The sequence below is a fragment of the Coregonus lavaretus genome (assembly GCF_964263955.1).
Source record: "Coregonus lavaretus genome assembly, chromosome: 30".
Classification (NCBI taxonomy): domain Eukaryota; kingdom Metazoa; phylum Chordata; class Actinopteri; order Salmoniformes; family Salmonidae; genus Coregonus; species Coregonus lavaretus.
Window position 1 is genome coordinate 11,806,328 of NC_140017.1, and position 25,024 is coordinate 11,831,351.

A 25,024-nucleotide genomic window follows, 5' to 3' on the forward strand; every position below is an offset into this window, starting at 1 on the left:
AAATTTGTTGAGAAAGAACTGAATTCACTCACATCTGTTTCATCTCCTGCACTGCTCTCGTTTTGTCGGGGTCTGGTTTCATCCCATCTGCAGAGATGATATGACCGAGGAACCTTACCTCTCTTTTCCCGAACTCACATTTTTCCATGTTCAGCGTGATGCCTGCTTTTTGGGCTTTTCCAAGACTGTGTGTACTCTCACATCGTGCTCAGCTTAATCTCTCCCCCAGACTAGCACATCATCCATGTGGCACACCACTCCATCAACACCCTCCGTCACCATCCGGATCTGGATGTGTTCTGGGGCGAAGGCTATCCCAAATAGAAGACAGTTGAAAAAGTACCTTCCGAATGGAGTGATAAATGTAGTGTAGCGTGCCGACTCCTTCATTAGTGGTACTTGCCAAAATCCCATGTTGCATCAATCTTGGTGAATAGCTGGGCTCCTGCCAACATTCCCAGTGTTTGCCCCACTGTCTGTAGGATGAATTTCTCTCTACACACAAACTAATTTAGCAGGGTCAAATCCACGCAGATGCGATCTGTGCCATCTTTCTTAGGAACAACAACCATCCCTGAGCACCAGTCAGTAGTCTCCTCTATTTTGGTGATGACGTCCCACTGCTCCATTCGCTTCAATTATTTCTTCACCTTTTCCATCAAAGGCAGTGGAGTGAGCAGGGTTCGGCATCTGGCTTGAGTTTGATTGTGTAAGGCTGCTGCACTAAACCACCACAGAGCTTGGTGTAAGTTACTTTAACTGTGTCCATGTCTATGCTATCTAGCCTTGCCACTAGCTTTAGCTTAGTTAAAGCTGGCCTGCCTAACAGAGCTGTGTGTAGGTTTTTCACTACATAAATGTCCTCTGTTGTGCATTTCTCTCCATAGCACAGCGTTTCGTTTGCTAACCCAACTACAATAAGTCGAGCTCCCCCTGGCCCAGACAGTGGTTTATTGACAGAGGTTAAATTTTAGTCATTTAGCAGACACTCTTATCCAGAGCGACTTACAGTTAGTGAATGCATACATGTTTTTTTGTTTAATTTTTTTCATACTGGCCCCCCGTGGGAAACGAACCCACATCCCTGCCGGCCAAACCCTCCCCTACCTTGGACAACACTGGACCAATTGTGCGCCGCCCATGGGTCTCCCGGTCGCGGCCAGCTGGGACAGAGCCTGGACTTGAACCAGGATCTCTAGTGGCACAGCTAGCACTGCGATGCAGTGCCTTAGACCACTGCGCCACTCGGGAGTCAAATTGTCTATATTGTCCTCTTTAGTGATCTCTCTGTACACCTCCTCTGGTATAACAGTCACGTCAACTCCTGTATCGATCTTAAACTTGACATTGGAGTTCCTGATCTTTATCCGTAGAGACCATGGGTCTTCTGCATTCACTGTCCCCAGGAAAAGGATACCATTGTCTTCTGAGACAGCATTTAGTGCATTACCTGACTTACACACTTTTCCATAATGTCCACAGTTGTGCCACTCAGCATTCTTTGCTGGACACTGAAACTTTGAATGAGTTGGCGTTATCCCACACTTGGAGCATATTTTCTATCCTTGCTCGCTCGGTGCCTCCTGTTAACTTTTTTCCTGTGTGCATGCTTGTCCCTTTTTCTTGAACTTATTTTGTTTGAAGCTCTTCTTAGCATGCACTGCATCCACGGTAGTTGCTTTGCTAGCGCTATTTATTACATCAGATTGTCTCGCCATATTAAAGGCTTTTGTTGGAGTCAAGTCTTTGTCTAACTGCATTCTCTCTGACAATGTTGTCTTTCAGACCTACAACTAGTCTGTCCCATATGAGCTCATCATTTAATGGCCCGTAGTTGCAGTTTTCAGTCAGTGCATATAGTGACGTGATAAATGAGTCAACAGTGTCATTTGCCTGTTGCATTCGCTGATTAAACCTAGCTCGTTCGTAAATAAAAATGTTCCTTGGCCCAAAAAAAACATAAATAAGCTTTTTCATGCTGGTGTACTCCAGTTTTTCTTCTTCTGTGAAATTGATCCCTCTTAGTATAAATAAAATAAAATAATGGACGCTATAACGGTATTTGACGGTTTTGTATATTTTTTAATAATGAAAGTTCTACATTTGCTTTATGAGTAGTGTGTGACCATAGGGTGGCAACACATCCATTCTAAGTTATTTCAATGGGTCTTTCTCCATTCTGATTGTTTTACTAGCTAGCTAGCTTGCTAGCCAGCTAACTAGTGATTAGCATTAGCTGCTAACAAGCTTTAGGCCCAACTTACTAAGAAAATACAAACTAGCTGTTTGCAGATGTAAGAAACACAAACTAATTGTGAAATTATAGAATGCTAGTGGATTTATATTTTTTGTCATTTTAGCAGACGCTCTTATCCAGAGCGACTTATAGTTAGTGAGTGCATAAATTTTTTTATACTGGCCCCCAGTGGGAAACAAACCCACAACCCTGGCATTGCAAGCGCCATGCTCTACCAACTGAGCTACATGGGGCCTATTACGAAGCAATGTGAAAACAGTATCATTGTCATCAACATTGCTGCATGTGCTGCATTGACCATGCAGACTGAACGCAAGTGTCTCGTGGTCGAGGAACAACAAATGCTCTCCTGAGTGACAGGGGGCGGGGCTAGGTCTGTGTGGAAAGCGGCATGGAGAGAGCAGAGAGTGACGACTCAAGTAGCCAAGTAAACTATTAAAATGGACGTTACACACAGCGTATCACATTTAACAAACCAAACATTCAAATACCGGTATAGAAGGTAAAAACACCAAACCGGTCTGTGCATTAATACAGGTATATCGTAAAATACGGTTTACTGCCCAGCCCTACCTCTTAGCACATCTGACTCATCACCCATGCAATAAACTAGAGTATTTACCTGGTTTTCCTGTGATGAGGTGTGCAAATTGCTAGCCAGTCTAACATGCTGACAAGACCTGGCACGCACATGGACACGCAGGCAGGGTTGTCAGGTCAAGCTAAAATGTTTAGCTCAATGACCACTGAAAACCTGCACAAAATCAGTTTTTTTTCCCCCACAGCAAGAGAGGACTTGCCACATTAACCTCTACGTGATCGGTGTTCCGTAAACTGGGACGGTTGAGCTAACATGCGCTAATGTGATTAGCATGACTGTTGTAAGTAACAGCAAACTTTCCAGGACATAGACATGTCTTATATGGGCAGAAAGCTTAAATTCATGTTAATCTAACTGCACTGTCCAATTTACAGTAGGGATTACAGTGAAAAAATACCATGCTATTGTATGAGGAGACTGCACAACAACAAAAAACGTATCACGGCAACTGGTTTGATACATTCACCTCTGAAGGTAAATAATGTACTTACATTCAGTAATCTTGCTCTGATTTGTCATCATAAGCGTCCCAGAGATAAAATGTAGCATAGTTTTGTTTGATAAAATCCATTTTTATATTCAAATGTAGGAACTGGGTTCTACAGTTTGAACCCCTGCCGTCTCTGGCTCCACACCCACACCGCCCAGCCATCTAGATGTGTGAAAGTTAGTGTATAAGCTAATGATCCATCATGTATGACATTCCTGGGAGTATGTAAACTTACATTTTGTATTACCATATCATTTTTGTATGTTCTCTACAGTTATGTACTTGAAAATGTATCAATTGACCAATTCGGCACATTTGGGCAGACTTTATACAAAATAGTCCAGTATTGCAACGCTTCACTGGATCAATCTGAAACTTTGCACACACACTGCTTCCATCTAGTGGCCAAAACCAAAATTGTGCCTATACTGCAATAATATATTGTGGCCTTTCTTACATTTCAAAGATGATGAAAAAAAAAAAATTATATATATATATGCATGTTTTTTTGTTTGTATTATCTTTTACCAGATGTAATGTGTTATATTCTCCTACATTAATTTCACATTTCCACAAACTTCAAAGTGTTTCCTTTCAAATGGTATCAAGAATATGCATAACCTTGCTTTAGGTCCTGAGCTACAGGCAGTTAGATTTGGGTAAGTTATTTTAGGCGAAAATTGAAAAAAAGGGTCAGATCCTTAAGAGGTTTATACATTAAACAATTTTTCCATAACGTTATTTTGCCAATTAAGAAGGAATATCGACATAACTTGGAACTACATTAGTAGTATAAAATGTAGTTTTCATCAAAATAATAATTATTGAGAACTATGACATGGCGTAATAAACTAATTTGAATATGTCACAAGAGAAAATATAATTCACCCTTATTAAACTTGCCAGATCATTTTCACACACCTCCAGGCTGTGTAAGGGCTATTTTACCAAGAAGGAGAGTGATGGAGTGCTGCATCAGATGACCTTGCCTCCACAATCCCCTGACCTCAACCAAATTGAGATGGTTTGGGATGAGTCGGACCGCAGAGTGAAGGAAAAGCAGCCAACAAGTGCTCAGCATATGTGGGAACTCCTTCAAGACTGTTGGAAAAGCATTCCAGGTGAAGCTGGTTGAGAGAATGCCAAGAGTGTGCAAAGCTGTCATCAAGGCAAAGGGTGGCTATTTGAAGAATCTCAAATATAAAATATATTTTGATTTGTTTAACACTTTTTTGGTTACTACATGATTCCATATGTGTTATTTCATAGTTTTGATGTCTTCACTATTATTCTACAATGTAGAAAATAGTGAAAATAAAGAAAAACACTTGAAAGAGTAGGTGTTCTAAACTTTTGACCGGTAGTGTATTTCCTTCACAAGTTTATCTGACTGTTTCACGTTGATTTGTTTTGTCTTCTTCGTCACTTTTGAAATCTGCTGCAGAGGTTACTATTTGTGCTGCTTACCAATACAGGCAATGTTGCAGTTTTCTGAGGGAGCCCCACTAAGAACACATTTATTACAGGTGGACATAATGTATATATATTGCTTTCTCTCTCTGTTGTCGCCTTTTTGTTTAAAGTGGACAAATAGATATGAATGATCAAACTCGTATAATTTTTTTCTCTCTAGGTTCCTTTTGTAGATTTTCACCTCTGTCCCTCATCAAGATGTTTCTGGCCAAAAAACTAATTGGTGGCATACTGGATGTTGTGAGGTAGTCCTGGCTCCTTTTGACACGAACACACACAAACACACATAAACACACACACTGTCAGTATACTGACTACATTCATGACGTTGCACACTCAGTAGTTATTAAATAGTAATAGACAATGGTCCTTCCGGTTTTCTCCAACAGCAATGTTGACCCCAGTCAATTTGTGCCCTCAGATCCTGTGAGTTAACACTTTAACACCCTTTATAACATCTCAGAACACCATCATAGTCTTAAGTTTTAGAAGTAAATACTACTCTTTTGAGCAAATGAGCCATAGCTGTTGGTGTATGTTGGCCTGCATGCCGACTGCAGTGAAGAGGGCTGAGTGTTAGTGTTAACAGAACCTGGTCTGTGTTTGTGTCCTAGCCCCCACCACGCAGACCTCTGGCTGTTCATTCAATTCATCACTAGATGGCAGCATTGCAGCAATACCGGGAAAGCACAAATATACTTTCTCTCCAATACGCCAAACTGAACCACCTTTCAATATTCAAAATATTTTAAAGTTTTGTGTTTTCCTTTTTTTCGGCTACACACTTTTGGTCAAACAGTCCATACTGCTATGTAATGTAATCAATTCTAGTGCTCAATAAAGGGGCAATATTACCTAATACTTGCTACTTGCAGCTGTCTCAGTAATTACAATTTCTACATTTTCTTATTTTGGTCATTAAAGACATGTCCTCTCATGTGTTTGTAAATAACTTTAATATTTAAGTTTTATTGTAGTTATTTGACTGACTTTTACAAGCCAAGTCAATAATAAAGTTAATTGTTATTCAGTTATTCATCAGCACCACTCTTGACTTCCACCTCTGCCGAATAATAGCCTAAACTTGGCTGACTATTAACTTTATTTACACACTGCATGGGAAAAAAGGAGAAGCGCACAGAACAGCCGCTGATGACATTCACAGGTACCCGGGCCGTTTCCAGAGCAACGAGAGAGCGGCTGTTCAAAGGGGCGTGATCGAGGAGGAAGGACTTGGAGTAGAGCCAATAAAATGAGAGATCCCCTTGTCGGGGTGTAACGTCGAAGACAGAGCCACCAATTGGGTGAGCGGGTGGTAATCGGGGCGTGTCCTCGGATTTACCTGGGGCAGAGAGGACCTGGAAGAAAGGAACAAACACCTCGAAGATGATGCTGAGGGACTGGGTAGATCAATGAACAAACAGGTGAAGGATGTTCCAGTGAATTGTTCGGCAAAGTTGAGGCAAACACGACCACTCATTTAAGTTAAAGGTAAGTTTAGAGTTGTTTTTAACTGTGTTTATCACTTTATAGACATAGGATTACGTTTTGAGTGATTTTTATATTATAATATAGGCTATGTGGCGGCTAAGCTTGACCCATCGCATCGACACTGTTTATCTATTTATTTATAGCCTAAAATAGTTACAACAAAATATGGCAAAATCCATTGTTTGATAAGTTTGATAAAGTGAATGTTATTTAGAAAATCAATAATATCAGTATCTAGTCTTGATGTAAACATGCATGTGACTTGATACTATGTAAACATTGCAATTATAGGTCTCCCACAACACAATGTGCTGAATCCTCCCATGCCTCGTAGCTGCACCCAGTCCTTCATAAGGTTATCAATAACATAATATTCTCTTATTAGTGTTTTAGGGTAGGGGGTAGATTATTATTCTAGTGGGGGTGTACAATGATTGGTATTTACTCATCAGTGGTAATTTCTGTGACATAGGATTCTCAATGCTCCCTCCACATGGCAGTCCTCTTCAGTGGGTAACCATGATCCATGATGTCAGAAAACAAGTCATGCTGTGAACAATAATCTCTGCCCTTTTCAGGGGCCATGCAGGTTGACATTTACAGCAGGTTAACATTAGATTAATATATCGCTCTGAGCGTGTTGGCAAACACACGTGTTGGCAAACAAACACACACTTTGTGATCAGAATCAGATACTGTATGATACTTTCACACGTTTGTCATCTGTTGAATTAGAGGGAAATCAGATATTCAGATATGTCCCTTCAGATAGATTATATAAATGGTTATGTAATGTACATAGGCTATGCATCCATAGCGGTCACTCAATTTATAGAGCATGGCCAGGGGTCTCCTTTGGTGTAGGTTACAGGGGGGGTGGTGGGTTGCATGACAACTTGCACTTCATAAAGCAAATGTGGAAGATAATAATAAACCCTACACTACCAATTAATCAGCCTTTTAAAAGGCATCAAAGCGTTCCCTCCCAACGGTAGCAATTTTTCCAATGGCTAAGCTATGAATCAGCATGCTTGTCTCATTTCAATCCTTCTGTTTTATTCATTCGTCCAACGTGTTATGAGAACACCCTAACTTTACACACTGTGCTGTTGTCTGTGCCCAATAATGTTTGTACCATGTTTTGTGCTGCTACCATGTTGTGTTGCCACCATGCTGTGTTGTCATGTGTTGCTGCCATGTTATGTTGTTGTCTTAGGTCTCTCTTTATGTAGTGTTGTGGTGTCTCTCTTGTTGTGATGTGTGTTTTGTCCTATATTTTTAATCACAGCCCCCGTCCCCGCAGGAGGCCTTTTGCCTTTTGGTAGGCCGTCAATGTAAATAAGAATTTGTTCTTAACTGACTTGCCTAGTTAAACAAAGGTTAAATAAATAAAAATAAATATGAATTACCTCTGCTTGTCACATAACTGTGTTGCTTGTGACTGTGACTTTTCTTTTATACTCGTTCTGTTCTATTTAAGCATACAAAAACAGGCACGTTGCACACAATACTTCTGAGCTTTTTTAATAGAGTACGTTCTGTGGCTGAAAACCCTGTTATGTCTCTCTCATGAGTTGTGGAAATGGCTGTCATGACCATCAACGATGGGATGCGTAGGTGGGGCAGTAGGAGTGCAACAGGAAGCCTTTGGTTAAGATGTATGGTCTGTCTTACTCTCATCTGTCTATCTTGCACAGCAGATACAGTTCTCATTGAATCAAGGGCAGGAGACGGGGAATCTGCATTGAGATAAAAGAGCTCTGTTTTTTCTTTGGCAATTAAGTTCTCAAAGTCTCATTCCAGGTGTGACTCCCCAGAAAACCAGCTTTTCCTGTGGGCCTCCTTACACAACAACTTCTAACCGTCATCATATATACAGTATGTGTCACAATCTTTATAGCCCTTCATTCCCAGACAAAGCATACTGTTGTTACTTCTGGTTGCCTCTTTTCTTTCCTTCTGTCTTTCTTCCTCCCCCACCTCTCTCCCTCTTTTTCTCTCTCCATTTCTTTCTCTCCCTCTCCTCTTGTCTCTCAGCGTGTTGCCTGGGTGAGGCAGGTGGTGATTAATGGTAATTATAAGGATGCTGCTGCACCTCAACTCCCTCACAACAGAATGGAAGGAGTGTAGGTGGGATGCATGTAGGTGTGAGGGTCTGAGGAACAAGAGAGCTTTTGTGAAACAGGCACTAATTATGCTAAGCAATGAATGGAATATGATCTGAAGGAATAGGCAGTAGAGGCACAGAGTCGAGTGGGGATGGGGAGGGGTGAGGACAAAACAAGCAGGGTAGAAAATTCAGTAATCAAACTGACATGCCAGGTGCAAATGGGGCTCCAACTATGGGGCTCCAACTGTGCTCGAGAGAAAGGATGTGTAGCCACAGAGTTGAACCAACAGATCATTTTGAAATCATGATTGATCCCATATAGTATTGACCTTAATAGTATTGTTCCATGTCCTCAAGCTCACTCAAAGAGCAATGGGTAATTAGAGGGCAAATTTCATTCAGCTCATGGCATGCCCTTCCTGAGTCAATGATAAACCACATTACTGGGTGTAAGGTTTCCATGTCAGAGTTTCTGGATGATACTGCCTACATTTTCTAATTTGTATTTGTACTTATTAGGGATCTCCATTAGCTACAGCCAAGGCAGCAGCTACTCTTCCTGGGGTCCAAACATATTAAAGCACTTACATTACATATAAAACAAAATATAAAACAGTACATCATATGACATTATTACACCACTACCTATCTACAATACAAAATGTTTAATACCACCATACAACAATATCACAATGTGTGCGTATGCATGTGTCTATACCCTTGTGTGTGTCTCTTCACAGTCCCTGTTGTTCCATAAGGTGTATTTTTACCTATTTTTTAAAAATCTGATTCTACTGCTTGCATCAGTTACCTGATGTGGAATACAGGTCCATGTAGTAATGGCTCTATGTAGTACTGTGTGCCTCCCATAGTCTGTTCTGGACTTGGGGACTGTGAAGAGACCTCTGGTGGCATGTCTTGTGGGGTATATATGGGTTTCCGAGCTGTGTGATAGTAGTTTAAACAGACAGCTCGGTACATTCAGCTTGTCTACACCTCTTACAAAAACAAGCAGTGATGAAGTCAATCTCTCTTCCACTCTGAGCCAGAAGAGACTGACATGCATGTCATTAATGTTAGCTCTCCATGTACTTTTAAGGGCCAGCCGTGCTGCCTTGTTCGGAGCCAACTGCAATTTTCCCAAGTCCCTCTTGGTGGCATCTGACCACACTACTGACAGTAGTCTAGGTGCGACAAAACTAGGGCCTGTATGACCTGCCTTGTTTATAGTGTTGTTAAGAAGGCAGAGCAGCGCTTAATTATGTACATACTTCTCCCCATCTTAGCTACTGTTGTATCAATATGCTTTGACCATGACAGTCTACAATCCAGGGTTACTCCAAGCAGTTTAGTCTCCTCAACTTGCTCAATTTCCACATTATTCATTACGAGATGTAGTTGAGGTTTAGGGTTTAGTGAATGATTTGACCCAAATACAATGCTTTTAGTTTTGGAAATATTCAGGACTAACTTATTCCTTGCCACCCATTCCGAAACTAACTGCAACTCTTTGTTAAGTGTTGCAGTTATTTCAGTTGTTGTAGTAGCTGACGAGTATAGTGTTGAGTCATCCGCATACATAGACACACTGGCTTTACTCAAAGCCAGTGGCATGTCGTTAGTAAAGATGGAAAAAGCAAGGGGCCTAGACAGCTGCCATGGGGAATTCCTGATTCTACCTGGATTATGTTTGAGAGGCTTCCATTAAAGAACACCCTCTGTGTTCTGTTAGACAAGTAACTCTTTATCCACATTATAGCAGGGGGTGTAAAGCCATAACATATATGTTTTTCCAGCAGCAGATCGATAATGTCAAAAGCCACACTGAAGTCCAACAAAACAGCCCCCACAATCTTTTTATCATCAATTTCTCTCAGCCAATCATCAGTCATTTGTGTAAGTGCTGTGCTTCTCTATAATCATGCTGAAAGTTTGTTGTCAATTTGTTTACAGTAAAATAGCATTGTATCTGGTCAAACACAATTTTTTCCAATCGTTTACTAAGGGTTGGTAACAGGCTAATTGGTTGGCTATTTGAGCCAGTAAAGGGGGCTTTACTATTCTTTGGTAGCGGAATGACTTTTGCTTCCCTCCAAGCCTGGGGGCACATACATTCCAGTAGGCTTAAATTGAAAATATGGCAAATAGGAGTGGCAATATCGTCCGTTATTATCCTCAGCAATTTTCCATCCAAGTTGTCAGACCCCGCTGGCTTGTCATTGTTAATAGACAACAATACTTTTTTCACCTCTTTCACAATCACTTTACGGAATTCAAAATTACAATGCTTGTCTTTCGTAATTTGGTCAGATATACTTGGATGTGTAGTGTCAGCAATTGTTGCTGGCATGTCATGCCTAAGTTTGCTAATCTTGCCAATGGAAAAATTATTAAAGTAGTTGGCAATATCAGTTGGTTTTGTGATGAATGAGCCATCTGATTCAATGAATGATGGAGCTGAGTTTGCCTTTTTCCCCAAAATTTCATTTAAGGTGCTCCAAAGCTTTTTACTATAATTCTTTATGTCATTTATCCTTGTTTCATAGTGTTGTTCCTTCTTCTTTTTATTCAGTTTAGCTACATGATTTCTCAATTTGCAATACGTTTGCCAATCGGTTGTGCAGCCAGACTTATTTGCCATTCCTTTTGCCTCATCCCTTTCAACCATAACATTTTTCAATTCCTCATCAATCCACAGGGATTTAACATTTTCTTAATGGGTGCATGCTTATTACTAACTGGAATAAGCAATTTCATAAATGTGTCAAGTGTAGTGTCTGTTTGCTCCTCATTACACACCACGGACCAACATACAGTGGCTTGCGAAAGTATTCACCCCCTTGGCATTTTTCCCATTTTGTTGCCTTACAACCTGGAATTAAAATGGATTTTTTGGGAGTTTGTATAATTTGATTTACACAACATGCCTACCACTTTGAAGATGCAACATATATATTTTTTGTGAAACAAACAAGAAATAAGACAAAAAAACTGAAAACTTGAGCGTGCATAACTATTCACCCCCCCCCAAAGTCAATACTTTATAGAGTCACCTTATTCAGCAATTACAGCTGCAAGTCTCTTGGGGTATGTCTCTATAAGCTTGGCACATCTAGCCACTGGGATTTTTGCCCATTCTTCAAGGCAAAACTGTCAAATTCTGACCAGTTTCCCAGTCCCTGCCGATGAAAAACATCCCCACAGCATGATGCTGCCACCACCATGCTTCACTGTGGGGATGGTGTTCTCGGGGTGATGAGAGGTGTATGGTTTGCGCCAGACATAGCGTTTTCCTTGATGGCCAAAAAGCTTAATTTTAGTCTCATCTGACCAGAGTACCTTCTTCCATATGTTTGGGGAGTCTCCCATATGCCTTTTGGCGAACACCAAACGTGTTTGCTTATTTTTTTCTTTAAGCAATGGCTTTTTTTCTGGCCACTCTTCTGTAAAGCCCAGCTCTGTGGATTGTACGGCTTAAAGTGTTCCTATGGACAGATACTCAAATCTCCGCTGTGGAGCTTTGCAGCTCCTTCAGGGTTATCTTTGGTCTCTTTGTTGCCTCTCTGATTAATGCCCTCCTTGCCTGGTCCGTGAGTTTTGGTGGGCGGCCCTCTCTTGGCAGGTTTGTTGTGGTGCCATATTCTTTCAATTTTTGAATAATGGATTTAATGGTGCTCTGTGGGATGTTCAAAGTTTCTGTTATTTTTTTATAACCCAACCCTGATCTGTACTTCTCCACAACTTTGTCCCTGACCTGTTTGGAGAGCTCCTTGGTCTTCATGGTGTCGCTTGCTTGGTGGTGCCCCTTGCTTAGTGGTGTTGCTGACTACAGTGGGGAGAACAAGTATTTGATACACTGCCGATTTTGCAGGTTTTCCTACTTACAAAGCATGTAGAGTTCTGTAATTTTGATCATAGGTACAAAAATCCAGAAAATCACATTGTATGATTTTAAAGAAATACATTTGCATTTTATTGCATGACATAAGTATTTGATCACCTACCAACCAGTAAGAATTCTGGCTCTCACAGATATGTTAGTTTTTCTTTAAGAAGCCCTCCTGTTCTCCACTCATTACCTGTACTAACTGCACCTGTTTGAACTCGTTACCTGTATAAAAGACACCTGTCCACACACTCAATCAAACAGACTCCAACCTCTCCACAATGGCCAAGACCAGAGAGCTGTGTAAGGACATCAGGGATAAAATTGTAGACCTGCACAAGGCTGGGATGGGCTACAGGACAATAGGCAAGCAGCTTGGTGAGAAGGCAACAACTGTTGGTGCAATTATTAGAAAATGGAAGAAGTTCAAGATGACGGTCAATCACCCTCGGTCTGGGGCTCCATGCAAGATCTCACCTCCTGGGGCATCAATGATCATGAGGAAGGTGAGGGATCAGCCCAGAACTACACGGCAGGACCTGGTCAATGACCTGAAGAGAGCTGGGACCACAGTCTCAAAGAAAACCATTAGTAACACACTACGCCATCATGGATTAAAATCCTGCAGCGCACGAAAGGTCCCCCTGCTCAAGCCAGCACATGTCCAGGCCTGTCTGAAGTTTTCCAATGACCATCTGGATGATCCAGAGGAGGAATGGGAGAAGGTCATGTGGTCTGATGAGACAAAAATATAGCTTTTTGGTCTAAACTCCACTCGCCGTGTTTGGAGGAAGAAGAAGGATGAGTACAACCCCAAGAACACCATCCCAACCGTGAAGCATGGAGGTGGAAACATCATTCTTTGGGGATGCTTTTCTGCAAAGGCGACAGGACGACTGCACCGTATTGAGGGGAGGATGGATGGGGCCATGTATCGCGAGATCTTGGCTAACAACCTCCTTCCCTCAGTAAGAGCATTGAAGATGGGTCGTGGCTGGGTCTTCCAGCATGACAACGACCCGAAACACACAGCCAGGGCAACTAAGGAGTGGCTCCGTAAGAAGCATCTCAAGGTCCTGGAGTGGCCTAGCCAGTCTCCAGACCTGAACCCAATAGAAAATCTTTGGAGGGAGCTGAAAGTCCGTATTGCCCAGCGACAGCCTCGAAACCTGAAGGATCTGGAGAAGGTCTGTATGGAGGAGTGGGCCAAAATCCCTGCTGCAGTGTGTGCAAACCTGGTCAAGACCTACAGGAAACGTATGATCTCTGTAATTGCAAACAAAGGTTTCTGTACCAAATATTAAGTTCTGCTTTTCTGATGTATCAAATACTTATGTCATGCAATAAAATGCAAATTATTACTTAAAGATCATACAATGTGATTTTCTGGATTTTTGTTTTAGATTCCGTCTCTCACAGTTGAAGCGTACCTATGATCAAAATTACAGACCTCTACATGCTTTGTAAGTAGGAAAACCTGCAAAAATGGCAGTGTATCAAATACTTGTTCTCCCCACTGTATATACTGAGATCATGTGACAGATCATGTGACACTTAGATTGCACACAGGTGGACTTTATCTAACTAATTATGTGACTTCTGAAGATAATTGGTATCACCAGATCTTATTTAGGGGCTTCATAGCAAAGGGGGTGACACATATACACACACCACTTTTCCGTTATTAATTGTAGAGACGTTTTTGAAACAAGTAATTTTTTTCATTTCACTTCACCAATTTGGACTATTTTGTGTATGTCCATTACATGAAATCCAAATAAAAATCAATTTAAATTACAGGTTGTAGTGCAACAAAATAGAAAAAACTCCAAGGGGGATGAATACTTTTGCAAGGCACTGTATATTCTTTACATCAACAACATAGGAATCACTACAAAATGTATTGTATGACCTCTTATACACAATATTAGGCCCAGCCTTTGGAACTTTGGTTTTCCTAGATATGGCTACTATATTGTGATCATTATATCCAATGGATTTGGATACTGCTTTCAAACAAATCTCTGCAGCATTAGTAAAGATATGATCAATACATGTTGATGATTTAATTCCTGTACTGTTTGTAACCACCCTGGTAGGTTGACTGATAACCTGAACCAGGTTGCAGGCACTGGTTACAGTTTGAAGCTTTCTCTTGAGTGGGCAGCCTGATGAAAGCCAGTCAATATTTAAATCACCCAGAAAGTATACCTCTCTATTGATGTCACATACATTATCAAGCATTTCACACGTTATCCAGATACTGACTGTTAGCACTTGGTGGTCTATAGCAGCTTGTCACGTCTCCTCCCGTTGCTCCTCTCCCGGGGCTCTGATTCGCCGGTCTACTGAGCCACCGGTCTGAGCGCACCACCTCGGCAACACCGAAATGGAAACCCAACGCCCCCTAAACACCTCCAGCGCACTTGCACCTCATTATCTCATCACCAACCCTATGTAGCCCTGGACTGTTCAGTGTTGTGTTGTGTGTGATTGTTAGTGTCTTGTCATGTAGTCGCTCTTTGTTGTTCTCTTGCTCAGTGTTAAGTAAACCTTTACATTGTTGATTCCTGCATCAGACGCTCTACCTCTCCTGCCTCCGCCAACTTCTTCTTTGTGGCCAAAAAAGATGGAGGACTGAGACCGTGATTGACTACCGGGGGCTGAACGCAGTCACCATTAGGTACCGGTAACCCCTTCCTCTGGTTCCGTCGGCCATTGAGCAGCTGCGAGGGGCCCGGTACTTTACCAAGTTGGACCTGAGGAGTGCCTTCAACCTGATCCGAATCCGGGAACGTCAGGGACGTCAGAGCGGTCCTACTCCGCCTCCGGGAACACAGCCTGTTGGTGAAGAGGGAGAAAAGTGAATTCCACCAACAGGCCATCTCCTTCCTGGGATACAGAATCACACACCAATCACGAAGATGGATGCAGCAGGTAATCCTCCTAGAGTTTCCCAGCGCCTCGACCAGCACCAGCAGCAGATTGCCCAGCTGAACGCCGCCATGCAGGAAGTGCTCCAAACGCTGCATAAACTGACCATCGCTCCAGTTCCACCTCAGGGAGCGGCGAGTGCACCCAGACCACCTCCTCCCGGGCTATCACCAACATCTGAGGGACCCCTTGCCCTGCCAGAGCGCTATGACGGGAAAATGACAAAATGTAGAGGCTTCCTGCTACAGGTTTCACTGTATCTGGTGCGTCAGCGTGGGGCATCTCCATCTGACCAAGCCAGGATAGCGCTGGTGATTTCGCTACTGAAGGGAAAGGCACTGGATTGGGCCATGGCAGTCTGGGAAGGAGGTGAGGCCGCGGCGCGTCCCTACCCCACCTTCCTCGCTCAGTTCAGGGCGGTGTTCAATCATTCCATGGAGGGAAAGGACGGGGGTGAGCGTCTCCTCCGGCTACAACAGGGAGTCCGGCGTATGCAGTGAGGGACCTGCTGGACTCCAGGTTCCGTGGGGGACGGCTTCGTTACCTGGTGGACTTGGAGGGGCATGGTCCTGAGGAGAGGAGCTGGGTTCCGGCTGGGAACGTTCTGGACCCCAACCTAATTCTGGACTTCCACCGTCGCTGCCCTGACCGGCCCGCTCCTCATCCTCGGGGTCGTCCCCATGCATGACAATGTCCTGCGGCGATAGCCACGCGTTGGGGGGGTGTACTGTCACGTCTCCTCCCGTTGCTCTCCTCTGGCAATCTGATTCGCCGGTCTACTGAGCCACCAGTCTGAGCGCAACACCGGAATGGAAACCCAACGCACCCTAATCACCTCCAGAGCACCTGCACATCATCATCTCATCAACACCCCTATATAGCCCTGGACTATTCAGTGTTGTGTGTGTGATTGTTAGTGTTTTGTTGTGTACTCGCTCTTTGTTGTTCTCTTGCTCAGTGTTAAGTAAACCTTTACATTGTTGATTCCTGCGTCCTGCCTCTTCGTATCCTCAGTACTCGTCACACAGCTTCCCACCAGAATTGGCTTTAGGTGAGGCAGATGAACCTGTAGCCATATTACTTCAACAGTATTTAAGATTAGCTCCTCTCTAATCTTCACAGGAATGTGGCTCTGAATATAAACAGCAACACCTCCACCATTGGCATTTCTATATTTTCTGTAAATGTTATAACCTTGTATTGCTACCACTGTATCATCAAAGGTTTTATCTAAGTGAGTTTCAGAGATAGTCAGAATATGAATGTTATCTGTTACTAGCAAATTATTGATTTCATGAACCTTGTTTCTTAAGCTACATATGTTAACGTGGGCTATTTTGAGCACTTTTCTTCTGTGATGCTTGCTTGTTTTTATTGCTTTACTGAGAAGCTTAGCAGCAGTAGATGTGCTCATGTTCTTTGTGTTAGTGCAGGGTGAGCTGCGCAGTGGACTGCCTCCTCGGGCACACCGGCTCAGTGCTAACAGTATAAATCTGGTTCCTAGGCACATGATCACTGCACACAACAGCTGCAGGATCAGCAGAGGCACCCAGGGCAGCTAGAGGGACACAAACCAGGTTACCCACATTGTGTCTACCGACGCCCCTGATGTAATGTACATTTGCTGAAGCATTTTGACAACTCTGCATCACAATGGTAGGGATTAGCTGAGCTGGGCTTGGGTCATTGCTAAGTCATTGTCTCAACGCAGCCTTATAATGCTGTGAAAGGATCCAGGAACCCAAATGATTTGGGTGGATCCCATCCTCATAAAACGTGTTTTGTTTCCAAAAGGTATCGAAATTGTCAACAAAAGTTACACCCATTGAGCTGCAATAATCACGTAGCCAGTTGTGAAGAGCATGAATCCTGCTAAAGCGTTCAATGCCATGATTCAGAAAGGGCACAGGGCCAGATATGATGGTTTTCTGTTAGTGTCTAGCAGAGAGTCAATCAGCTCTTCAAATCCAGTTTCAACTGTTCAGAGCTGCCCTTCATAATGTCATTAAAACCCACATGGACTACGATAGAATTGATTTCCATGTCCTGACGTAATACATTCGGGAGCAGCTTAGTAATGTAATTTACTCAAGCTCCGGGATAGGACATTGTTTTAGCACCAGGAACGGTCACATTTCTTACCATGGAGCTGCCCAAAATCACGGCTGGCAAGAAGGACGAGGAAATCCACCCACTCACACGCTTCACAGGATGCAGGCCTCCGACAGATGGAGAATCCCTGCTCAATACAGAGCATGGACAGCACAGGCAATTACTGTACTCTGTACAAAAACTGTCCATAAAGAGCTCTGTACTGTTGCACTGTTTTCATTGTCTTTACCAGGACTAGTGTCAAAGCCACCTGATGCTCTAGCCTTGCCTCTTGGGAAAGAGGCTACTGAGAAAACCATACTGTGCTCTCCTCCCCTGGCTGCTGCAGATGTCAGGCAAGATGGCTGCCGACACGCCCGTGAGGACAGAACAGGAGGAGCTGCAGAGGAGGGCCAACCAGGTGACAGATGAGGTAATGTCATATATCGTCTAAAGAGCGCTAACCTCTTTAACTTTGAAATATCAACAACAGAAGGTTCAGTTGTACTTTTTAAGATCAATACACAATGTCGCCATAGCCGTTGGCTGTTGACCATTGGCCTCCAGGATAAAGGGTAAATCATGCCAGGAGCTATAGAAAAGGTTACCTGCCATACCCGGGCATTGTTTTCAGAGTTGCAACATTCAGAGAGATTACACAGTGACATCACCCTAAACCTCTCTCCCAGAGGGTTTCCCCTTGGGTAAAGGTTACTTACTGCGCATCACAGCCATTTCCCAGTCCAATTACCTCAGCATCAGGAAATACCTTGGAGAAAGGCCCCAGCTATCTGTACTATCTGTACAAACACATTCTTGGCACACAAACAACTGAAAGTATTCTGTTTGTTTATCGGCAAAGCCTGACCCTGGTTGTGTGGAAATATAACAAGCCATTAGATCAGTACAGGATATTTCGATCTCCATAGCAGTTCTATGAAAAACAGGGGAAGGGGCAGAGTTCAATGAGATTATGAAAACACACAGTGTGTCTTCTAAGATTGATTAACAATGGAAATACTTTAACTGAGAGAATAGTGTTGTGATTTGTTTACTGTTCCATATTTGGGCAATACAAATACTGTTGTAGCTATAAAGACAAAGCCCTAAGACAGTGCAACATGTATAATATTAAAGATAATTCACACTGAGTGATCCTGATTAGTGCATTTCATCTGTGGAAGTGGACAGTTTTTGAGCCTCACCCTCAGGATTTGAAATGTTTTTAGTACTGTATCTAAGGTAACTAAATCCTCTAATGGTGTCCTGTCTCTCTGTCCCTCCTCATCCAGTCCCTGGAGAGTACCCGTCGTATGATGCAGTTAGTAGAGCAGGTATGGGAGACTCTGCACCTGCCACTCACTGTGCCTCTGTTGACCAAGCCCTAATAATGACACATCGTCGTCATTATAATCACATTATCTCTAGTTGATTTTTTGGCTGCCTATTGATAATGAACTTAATTCAGTCTTTTAACTGAAGAGTCTTCATTTGATTCAGTTGAAATGCAAAATCATGAACAGCAACATTCTGGTGAATCTAATGCCATTTCTGATCTCAACAGAGCAAAGATTCAGGAATCCGGGCCCTGGTCATGCTGGACGAACAAGGAGGTAATGAAATGGACGCTATATAATAATTTTCTCTCATTGGAAGATGTGGACACAACATCAATGTCAATCGTACAACAGCAACCTTAGATGGTCTTTGTTCTTGTCTGTATATCCATGAGTGAGTGCTCATGTTTTTGTCAGTATACTAGATGTGTGTAAGATACTGTGGCTTGCGAAAGTATTCACCCCCCTTGGGAATTGTCCTATTTTGTTGCCTTACAACCTGGAATTCAAATGGATTTTTTGGGGGTTTGTATCATTTGGTTTACACAACATGCCTACAACTTTGAAGACGCCAAATATTTTTTATTGTGAAACAAACATGAAATAACACAAAAAAAACAGAACTTGAGTGTGCATAACTATTCCCCCCCCCCCCCCTCGGGGTGATGAGAGGTGTTGGGTTTGTGCCAGACATAGCGTTTTCCTTGATGGCCAAAAAGCTCAATTTTAGTCTAATCTGACCAGAGTACCTTCTTCCATATGTTTGGGGAGTCTGCCACATGCCTTTTGGCAAACACCAAACTTGTTTGCTTCTTTTTTTCTTTAAGCAAAGCCCAGCTTTGTCCCTGACCTTGGTCTTCATGGTGTCGCTTGCTTGGTGGTGCCCCTTGCTTAGTGGTGTTGCAGACTCTGGGGCCTTTCAGAACAGGTGTATATATATATATATATATATATATATATATATATATATATATATATATATATATATACTGAGATCATGTGACAGATCATGTGACACTTAGATTGCACACAGGTGGACTTTATTTAACTAATTATGTGACTTCTGAAGGTAATTGGTATCACCAGATCTTATTTAGGGGCTTCATAGCAAAGGGGGTGATACATATGCACGCACCACTTTTTTTTAAACAAGTAATTTTTTTCATTTCACCAATTTGGACTATTTCGTGTATGTCCATTACATGAAATCCAAATAAAAATCCATTTAAATTACAGGTTGTAATGCAACAAAATAGGAAAAACGCCAAGGGGGATGAATACTTTTGCAAGGCACTGTATGTGTGTGTCTGCTTTTGTGTGTATGTTCTGTATGTGTGTGTTCTCTCCCATCTGCCCATCACATGCCCCATATGGGCAGAGCAACTGGACCGCATCGATGAGGGGATGGATCAAATCAACAAGGATATGAAAGAGGCTGAGAAAAACCTAACTGTCATGGCCAAGTGTAGTGGCCTGTGTGTCTGGCCCCGCATCAAGTAGGTGTGCCCTGCTCTGAGGACACCTGTCATCTGTATGTCACCTGAGTGCCCGTCAGGCCAACGGGCAACCAGACAGTCTGTCTGTCCATCCATCCAGCCTCTGCTCCAGGCCATGATTCATTTTGTGTGTATTTTTGTTTTGTTCCATTGTGAGATTTGGTGACTAGAAGACTACAGCAAAGTTAACCACAAGAAAATGATGGTAATGTCCCAAAAAAGTTGTATTTTACAAACCGTATATCTTCTACTCACACAATACCATGCATTTTATGGACTTGTGCGGACCTTTATTAAATAATTTGTCCTGTTCTCAGTTTTGGGGTTTGCACATACCATATTTGTGCAATTGCATTATGTTTGACTCCTGGCTTTTATTTGTCAGTTGGGGGCTTTGGTGATAGAACAGTTTTGTGTTATATTACGTTCTTCCCCGTTCTCCCATTCCTACCCTTCCCTTACGTTTTGCATTGTCCAGAGCAAATGGAGCGGATTGAGGAGGGCCTGGACCAGATCAACTCGGATATGAAGGAGGCTGAGAAGAACCTAACAGACCTGGGCAAATGCTGCGGTCTGTGCTTCTGTGATAAGTAGGTGTTGGCAGGTGGGATGGGTCATGAGTGTCAGGAGCAGATGGGGAATACATGGTTCCTTCCTCAAGTATTAATGTGCATATTGGTGTGCCAGTCTTTACACTTTGTTTGCTAGTTGCCACGCATCAGACTCCTGCTTGCTTGACTTGTCTCTTCCTTCCTTCTTCAACATGTCAGGGCTTAGATCAGGAGTTTTGTTTATTTCATGCAGGTGACCCTTTGTTGTACTCTGAGTTAACACAATGTACTGTGATATGAAGCTCTGTGTGTATGGCTGTGTGATGTGCTCTGTCCTGTTTGGCTCTGCCTCTGCCTCTACATAGGCTGAAGGACTTTGAGGAGAGTGGGGCCTATAAGAAGGTGTGGGGGAACAACCAGGATGGGGTGGTGTCCGGCCAGCCATCCTCACACGTTGTGGATGAGAGAGAGCAGATGATCATGAGCGGAGGCTACATACGCAAGTAATAATGGTCAAAGGCATGACAAACCCAATAGCAAGGCAACAAATCCCAACCAATGGAATATACTCAAAGACGTGCACGTGCCCTCACAATTCCTAAGAGACCGACATCTTATTATTGTTGTACACAGTAGGCATATATCACACCATTATGGATATGGGATAATAATTCCAGTTTTTTTGTTTTCATAGAAAAGTCTTGGGCGGGCCGTCTAAGCGTTTTTTGGGGGGCCGCTAATTCCAAACAGTGTAAAAAAAAAGTTATAAATAAAAACCTGTCATTTTAATTTAATTAATTTTAATAGATTTTCGGGATGGAAAAACGCTTTCAGTGTTAACTTAAACGACTGACACCAGATACAGAGTGTGTAGAACAGATAATGGGCCTACAGTGCATTCGGAAAGTTAGCAGACCCATTGGCTTTTTCCATATTTTGTTACGTTACAGCCTTATTCTAAAATTGATTAAATAAAAAAATATCCTCCTCAATCTACACACAATACCCCATAATGACAAAGCGAAAACAGGTTTTTAGAAATGTTAGCAAATGTATTAAAAATAAAAAACAGAAATACCTTATTTACATAAGTATTCAGACCCTTTGCTTTGAGACTCAAAATTGAGCTAGGTGCATCCTGTGTCCATTGATCATCCTTGAGATGTTTCTACAACTTGATTGGAGTCCACCTGTGGTAAATTCAATTGCTTGGACATGATTTGGAAAGGCACACACCTGTCTATATAAGGTCCCACAGTTGACAGTGCATGTCAGAGCAAAAACCAAGCCATGAGGTTGAAGGAATTGTCCGTAGAGCTTTGAGACAGGATTGTGTTGAGGCACAGATCTGGGGAAGGGTACCAAAACATCTCTGCAGCATTGAAGGTCCCCAAGAACACAGTGGCCTCCATCATTCTTAAATCGAAGACATTTAGAACCACCAAGACTCTTCCTAGAGCTGGCCGCCTGGCCAAACTGAGCAATCAGGGGAGAAGGGCCTTGGTCAGGGAAGTGACCAAGAACCCAATGGTCACTCTGACAGAGCTCCAGAGTTCTTCTGTGGAGATAGGATAACCTTCCAGAAGGACAACCATCTCTGCAGCACTCCACCAATCAGGCCTTTATGGTAGATTAGCCAGACGGAACCACTCCTCAGTAAAAGGCACATGATCATCCCCTTGGAGTTTGCCAAACGGCACCTAAAGGAATCTCAGACCATGAGAAACAAGATTCTCTGGTCTGATGAAGCCAACATTAAACTCTTTAGCCTGAATGCCAAGCGTCACGTCTGGAGGAAACCTGGCACCATCCCTACGGTGAAGCATGGTGGTGACAGCATCATGCTGTGGGGATGTTTTTCAGCGGCAGGGATCGAGGGAAAGATGAACGGAGCAAAGTACAGAGAGATCCTTGATGAAAACCTGCTCCAGAGCGCTCAGGACCTCAGACTGGGGCGATGGTGTACCTTCTAACAGGACAACGACCCTAAGCACACAGCCAAGACAACGCAGGAGTGGCTTCGGGATGAGTCTCTGAATGTCCTTGAGTGACCCAGCCAGAGCCTGGACTTGAACCCGATCGAACATCTCTGGAGAGACCTGAAAATAGCTGTGCAGCGACGCTCCCCATCCAACCTGACAGAGCTTGAGAGGATCTGCAGAGAAGAATGGGAGAAACTCCCCAAACTCCCCAAAAGCTTGTAGCGTCATACCCAAGAAGACTCAAGGCTGTAATCGCTGCCAAAGGTGCTTCAACAAAGTACTAACGAAAAGGTCTGAATACTTATGTAAATGTGATATTTCAGTTATTTATTTTTAATACAATTTCAAAAACTTCTAAAAACCAATTTTTTGCTTTGTCATTATGGGGTATTGTGTGTTGATTGATGAGGGGAAAAAACAATTGAATCCATTTTAGAGTAAGGCTGTAACATAACAAAATGTGGAAAAAGTTAAAGGGTCTGAATACTTTCCGAATGCACTGTATATATTTCTTTACGTTTTATAACTAACAATCTCTTAAATAAAAGCTAGACAAAACGATGAATTCAGTATTGTTTGAGCATAAGAACTACATGGAAAAATGTGTAGAATTGCTGGTAATTGCCTTTAAAACACCAAAATCCTTTCTGCCACCAAGATGGCCTAATAAGAATTCTTGCTCAGGGCCTTGACCGATAGGCTGACCGCAACCATTGCCATGCCCAGCCACACCCACCACCTAAGCCCCTTTTTGATCCAGAAAAAAACCTAAACTGTCTGCTGCAGTCTGCACATATTTTTTGGTTTACAAATATTTTCTGATTAATTTGGCCATTGCATTGATTTGAGATAACCCAGCTATGCCCAAAACAGGTTTTAATCACTACAACTACTACTTGCTCATTTACTGTATAGCTCCAAGGACTGTGTACATAACAGAGGCTGTGTGTGGCAGCCGGGGGATATTTACTCTTGTCTATAACACATTGACTTGTAGAAGCAGTCACCTGTCATGTGCTGTAGGAGCACCTGGCCAAACAGAGGACATTTATAAAAACCAAGTGCCCCTACCTGGATGCAGGGAGAATACGCCTTGCAAAAACAACAACGTACCGTACATTTTTGTTAAATGTACAAACTGACAACTGCAAATGTTACATTCTGTTGATGTGTTTTCTCTTTATCTATATTTCTGTCTGTGTCTGTCTGTCTGTCTGTCTATCAGGGTGACAAATGATGCACGTGAAGATGAGATGGAGGAGAATCTGGGACATGTAGGCAGCATCATAGGCAACCTGAAGAGCATGGCACTGGACATGGGCAATGAGATCGACACGCAGAATGTCCAGATTGACCGCATTCAGGGCAAGGTCAGTGCTATAGTACCTGCCATACAGCTATTTATTCAATAACTATAGATGACCAATTCTGTATTGAACGTTAATCTAATGTGTTGTTTTTACAGGTGATTCTCAATGTATTCCGCATCGATGCAGCCAATCAGAAAGCTAACAATCTAATGAAGAGATAAAGAGGAAGATTGTCCTTTTCCGCTGTGTGATCTTATCTACTCCCTGTCTTTCTGTGCCAATATGTGTCCAGTGACCATCCACCCACATAGAAAATCTGCCAAATGGTCTTGTATGCCTTATCATAAAGCCTGAGCAGCAGGGTACACATCATTATTCATACCTGGCTCTACATTGACCCTAGCCTGTTTGCCAGTCTCTGCCACACGACAAAGAAGAGGACAAGGAGTGGAATGCTACCTAGACTGGTACCCAGATAGCCTGGAGACCACTCTGCTGCCATCTGTTGGCTAGATTGTTTTCTAAAATACTAGATACACATGCCCATCCGCTCTTTCAACATCCTCCGCTATCCTCCCTCCCATTCTCTTTCGATGCAGAATGGAGCACCAGTGGAATTGGGTTGCTATGCTTGTTGTCACCAGGCAGACTAAAGTAAATGGGAAGGAATCAACATTCTGTGTCTGCTTTTCTTTTAACACTAATGAGGTTTGCCTTTCAATGATGACTATAGTTTTTAAAATGCACTTTATAGCTCAGTTTTCGTTTTTATTTATTTAACTCAAGATTTGCTTGATGGTAGACACATTCTCCCATGTAGGCTGTGTTGAGATTGTGAACTGGACATCTACATGTATCTAGCAATTGATATGTTTGAGTTTTGGTTAAGACTATATTAGCACTTCAATATAGCTGGGTTTCTATCGCACAATTTCCTAATTGTCATAACATCAAGTAGACCAGGCCCACATCCCCCTTCCCGTCCCCCTATTACATCCCTCTGATGTTGTAATAA

General features: G+C 42.6%; 1 protein-coding gene across 1 annotated transcript; it reads left to right on the top strand.

Moving 5' to 3' along the window:
- The first annotated feature begins 5,905 nt into the window (after window positions 1–5,905).
- LOC311106030 (synaptosomal-associated protein 25-like) lies at window positions 5,906–24,676 on the top strand. The gene is made up of 9 exons (XM_084148302.1): window positions 5,906–6,312; window positions 8,116–8,190; window positions 17,683–17,766; window positions 18,626–18,667; window positions 18,898–18,946; window positions 20,645–20,756; window positions 21,083–21,220; window positions 23,925–24,069; window positions 24,165–24,676. Exons 3-9 carry the CDS (start codon window positions 17,683–17,685, stop codon window positions 24,228–24,230), a joined length of 636 nt encoding a protein of 211 aa, XP_084004428.1. The 5' UTR covers window positions 5,906–6,312; window positions 8,116–8,190; the 3' UTR covers window positions 24,231–24,676.
- Window positions 24,677–25,024: the final 348 nt, after the last annotated feature.

Bases quoted from the DNA above. Each gene is read 5' to 3' on its own strand.
- LOC311106030 (XM_084148302.1), top strand. From the start codon at position 17,683: ATGTCAGGCAAGATGGCTGCCGACACGCCCGTGAGGACAGAACAGGAG. The intron at 17,767-18,625 runs GTAATGTCATAT...CTCCTCATCCAG, and splicing joins CCAACCAGGTGACAGATGAG to TCCCTGGAGAGTACCCGTCG. The intron at 18,947-20,644 runs GTAATGAAATGG...TGCATTGTCCAG, and splicing joins CATGCTGGACGAACAAGGAG to AGCAAATGGAGCGGATTGAG.